Genomic DNA, 5,093 nt, shown 5'->3' with positions numbered 1-5,093 from the left:
GGGGGGGGGGGGGGGGGGGGGGGGGGGGGGGGGGGGGGGGGGGGGAGACAGATAGGAGGTGTGGGCCAGGCCACGACCCCCTCCCCTAACCGGCCCTCCATACAATTTCTGGAACCCGATGCAGTCCTCAGGCCAAAAAGTTTGCCTGCCTCTGCTTAGAACTAACCTTATCATTAGAGCTGCTTGGACCATGTTATCTCTCCTTCCCCCTGGAAAATTTTGACTTTTTGTCAAAATGAGAAAAATCAGGGGGTTGGGCAGAATTTTTCAGTTTTCAAATGAAAAATTGAAATTTTTGACAAGGAAAGCAGGGGTGGTAAATATCTATTCCCCAGGTAACGGATGATGGCAGGCAGAAACAGGAAGTGTGCACACCTGGGGGATACACAGTTCTATATTGCTACTCACAGCCACACACCTATCTTGCCTCCTGAGTTGAATCCCTACAGGGCAGTTCAGGAGTCCCACAGCCATATTAATGGACTCATTTGCCAGGACTAATTTGTCCCACAGGCAAATATGAGAGAGTGGCAGCCCTATGAAAATAGAAACAGCGGGTACCCCACCCAGACATGTACCTTACTGATGTGTTACTGTCTCCTACAGGAACTTCCTGATGAAGGAGACCTCTAAAATCAGTGTGCTGGCAGAACAGCTGATGGAAAAATTAACAGGTCTATGGAAGAAGAAAGAGGAAGCCCCAGCCCAGCAGTAGAATTGAGACAAGTCACAAGGCCGCTTGACATAAGTAATTAGAATGTGCAGTGTTCCCTCTCCTTATGGACTGAGATCAGCTACTACCATAGAATTGTTGTCCCTGATGATGTCACTAGAAGGGGTGGGAATACCAGCTTCAAAGATCAGAGAACCTGTCTCCCTGGGGGGGAGGGGGAGAGGGAGGAAATGCACTATCAAAGTAGCTGCTGGATGTGGGAAAGGGAATAGAAGGAAGACAGATTCTGTAGTTGAATCTTGAAAGCCAATTTCTCCTTCAACAATTGGGTCACTTGACCTTCCACCTCACCCCAATAAAGTTTTGGATGTGTTTATAGTTCAGTTGTTTCCTCCTTTGCATTAAATGTTTAAGTGGGTGGTGGTTTTATAACATCTTGTTCTACTGCTGTGAGAGCTGATATGATGTAAGGGAAGTGATAAGGCTCAACTGTTATCAGTGATACTAAGCATCAGCCAGACAAGTGTAACCAAAATCAGACACTTCCCCTCACCACCTTCCTCGTAGGGGGTCACCTGACCTGTGGTGTAGTCTTTTGGGGGCACTTGGTAGCATGCCAGCTGTAACAGTCCAAAGACAGTCCTGTAGCTGCTTCAAACACTGTCAGATAGGTTCCAGCACCAGAAACTACTCACACACACACATCAATGGATAAATACTACAGTTTAGCACACTAAAGCACCTTCTATCTACAAATACCAAATCACTTTGAAAACAGTAATTTCTCTCAGCCTCGACACACACCCTCATGTGGGTGGGGAAGCGTATCTCCAATTTACAGGTCGGTAAATTGAGATCAGAGGGGGTAAGTGACTTGTCCAAGGCAGTTTGTGGCAGAAATTGGAATAGTACACAGGTAGTCTGGTTCTTAATTCTCTCTTATCATTCCAGCAGGCAGGCCGGATGGCCTAGTGGTTAGGAGCTCCTTACTAAGACGGACAAAAAGCTTTTATTAAAAATGAGACGTTAACCTTCCAAATATGAGGCAGGTATAAATCAATGCAATGATGTCTTCCCAAGTCCGTTTGCAGCACTGATTCTGGGATGTGTTAGTGGGGACCGGGGCATTCACTTCATTGGGGTGTTAAATGTAAAGCCCAATGTCACTTTAATGTCAGCATTAACTATGTCATTGTTGATCATTTTAGCAGATGGAATTTAGCAATTTCCCCATAAGAATTAATGTAAAGAGGGAGGGTTAGGTTCCAGGGAAATTTTTTTTCACCAGACAAAAGACTATATTTTATACTGTGTGTGTGTGTATATAAGTTTTAAACAAACAATTTAATACTGTACACAGCAATGATGATTGTGAAGCTTGGTTGAGGTGGTGGAATCAGAGGGTGGAAGAGGGTGGGAAATTTCGCAGGGAATGCCTTACTGCTAAATAATGAACTTGCAATCGGCTGAGCGCTCAAGGGTTAACACATTGTTGTTAATGTAGCCTCACACTCTACAAGGCAGCACAAATGGAGGAAGGGGAGACAGCATGGCAGAGAGAAACACACCTCGTGTGTGAGAGAGATGCACATTGCCCCTTTAAGGTCGCTGACACCACTCTAAGTACATTGCCTTTTTAAGTAAATCAGCAAGTTGAGACAGCAGCTGCTGCCAGCAAGCTGCCTCTGTCCTGAGCCTTGTGTGCCCCCCTGCCCCACTCTGTGGAGATGGAGTAAAGGAGTGGGGGGCAGGAGTGGGGAGGAGGGGGACACCCTGACATTAGCACCCCTCTTGCCCCCCCTTGCACAGCAAGCAGGAGGCTCCCAAGAGCAGCTCCAAGGCAGAGGGCAGGAGCAGCACATGGCAGGGGGGGGAGGGACAGCTGAACTGCCCGGCAACTGATAGCCTGCTGGGTGGCTGCCACACAGGTAACTTAGGGGAGCTGACAGGGGGGCTGCCGGTCCACCCTTCCACCCTGGTTCCATGCCCCCACCAGCTAGCTCTAATGGGCTGCTTTTCCTGCAAGCAGTGGACAAAGCTGGCAGCTGCCAAACAACATTGTAAGGGAGCATTGCGCAACTTTAAACGAGCATGTTCTCTAATAGATCAGCAATGAAACAACGTTAACCGGGATGACTTTAAGTGAGGAGTTACTCTATATAGTCTTAAAACTTGTAGCCTGGCCAATAGACAATAATTAATAATGGTATTTGGCCCTCTCAACAGAATGAGTTTGACACCCTTGATCTATGGTATCTCTATCACCTTGGAAGCATTACAAAAAAAAAAAAAGTGTCCTGCTCTAACAGAATGGTACTAACTCTTGATATTCCTCTGTGTATCTAGGAGCCTGAAAGAGTCTGTGATCCTTTTCTCCTCTTTCTTTTTCTTCCCTTTCTCAATGTTGTGTTTAAGCACCACAGGCCAGAGGGGCTTGCCTGAAACACTGTCAGATACTTCCAACCCTCCGTCAGTGGCTTCTCACAAAATCTCTGCCCCTGAAAATGGGCTCCCTCCAGCGGCTTTGTTCTCACAGAGCACTTGGAGGGTTGCAGAGGGTATGGCAGGTGCTCTCTGGGGAAATAACACCCCCAGTCCATTCAGAACTGTAATTTTTGAAGTACCAAATGGACAACCTACCAAAACTAGCCCCTTATTCAGCTGATCATTTTTCTGAGGTAATAAAACTCACTCTACCTTCCCCAGATTACAGCAGGCTGATTAAGGCTATGGACAGCAGCTTGGAACCAATTTTGCAGATCCTTAAACAGTACCTCTGAATCCGTTCCCTCTACAGCACAGCCATAAACTGTGCTGTGCACTTCGCTGCCTTAGTTCTGATTTCACTGCTGCTCTTCTGAGGACCTGTTTTGTGGATTTCTTTGTGGCTGTCATTTAGATTGAGGCTTGCTTGGTCAAGCAGGAATGTGTGCAAACACGTACGTATATGAAAATATGCTGGTACGTACGGGAAGATGTAACAGGGTTCAGTTTTTGTTGGAGCTTACCACATGAAAAAGTCAGAAACATCGGCTATTTTCATTATGAAAATACCCTACTTTTGTGTGGTGACATCTCACCCTGTTTTTTCTCCTTCCCTCTCGCTCCGCTTTCACTAGTTTTTATTCAGTAGTCTAAAAGCATTCCTGGCCTACTGGGTCTTTAAACAACCAGGGGATTTTTCTCTGGGTTGTGCTTACCTGTTGTCCTGCATAAAAGAGGAAGTAGCTCTTTCTTCTAGGGCTAGGAATCCAGGGTCTGCAGGAAAGAACCTGACTCCACCAATAGAGCTTGGTGGCCAGCAATGCTGGCTGAACTATGTTTCAAATATATATCTTGTTTTGTTTAGCAAATTGTTCAGGAATGAATCCTGATTTCTTCTGAATAAATTTTTACATATTTGACAAATGGGTGGACAAACAGTTTTTGGACTAAAAGTTATTCATGACCTCTCCATTTCAGCTAGACACTATTTGTTGTGTCATGAGATTTAAGACACCTATGCAACATAGTATTATTTTTCCTCTCTTTCACTGGATAAGAACATAAGAATGGCCACACTGGGTCAGACCAAAGGTCCATCTAGCCCAGTATACTGTCTTCCGACAGTGGCTAGTGCCAGGTGCCCCAGAGGGAATGAACAGAACAGGTAATCATCAAGTGATCCATCCCCTGTCGCCCATTCCCAGCGTCTGGCAAACAGAGGCTAGGGACACCATCCCTGTCCATCCTGGCTAATAGCCACTGATGGACCTATCCTCCATGAATTTATCTAGTTCTTTTTTCAACCCTGTTATAGTCTTGGCCTTCACAACATCCTCTGGCAAAGAGTTCCACAGGTTGACTGCATTGTGTGAAGAAACGCTGGATGACTGAAGCAGGCAAATCACGTGCTTCCAGTATGAATTTTCAGGTAAATAATCAGTGAAGTTTTTGATGTTCACAAACATCCTTAGTGGCAGCCCTTCAATTCCTCTCAAGTAATATGTCTCCCCTGCCTGCCCACACACACACACACACACACACACAAATCTTATGGCTAGGCCATGTCTACACTAGAGACCTTACAGCAGCACAGGTGTACCAATGCAGCTGCACTGCTGTAAGGTCTCCTGTGTAGCTATTCTATTAAACCACCCACAATGACCAGAAGAAGCTATATTGGCGGGAGAGCATCTCCCACAGACATAGCACCAGAGTAGACAGCGCTTAGGTCACTGTAACTTGTGTCGCTCGGGAGGTGGCTTTTTCACACCCCTGAATGACGTAAGTTATATCGACATAAGCGATAGCGTAGACCTGCCCACAGTGAGTAAATGTTCATCAGCTATTTCTGCTATTTAACTAGTATATGGGTAAATCTGAATAAGCCCAAAGTTCTTTGTGTTTGTATTTGAGTTACCTGGTCATTCTTCTATTT

The 5,093-nt window shown here is 45.8% G+C and overlaps 1 protein-coding gene across 3 annotated transcripts in view; it reads left to right on the top strand.

The window, feature by feature from the left end:
• Positions 1-1,054, top strand: part of LOC112108286 (apovitellenin-1-like) — a 4,630-nt gene extending 3,576 nt beyond the window's left edge. For all 3 annotated transcript variants that reach the window (XM_026657402.2, XM_029912778.1, XM_029912777.1), the window contains one exon: positions 607-1,054. In XM_026657402.2, the coding sequence (XP_026513187.1) occupies positions 607-715 (109 nt within the window). In that variant the 3' untranslated portion in view covers positions 716-1,054. The remainder of the gene's footprint in view (positions 1-606) is intronic.
• Positions 1,055-5,093: the final 4,039 nt, after the last annotated feature.

Source organism: Terrapene carolina, unplaced genomic scaffold, assembly GCF_002925995.2.
Source record: "Terrapene carolina triunguis isolate 2854851 unplaced genomic scaffold, T_m_triunguis-2.0 Scaffold242, whole genome shotgun sequence".
Classification (NCBI taxonomy): Eukaryota; Metazoa; Chordata; order Testudines; family Emydidae; genus Terrapene; species Terrapene triunguis.
This window is presented reverse-complemented; position numbering and strand designations above follow the sequence as displayed.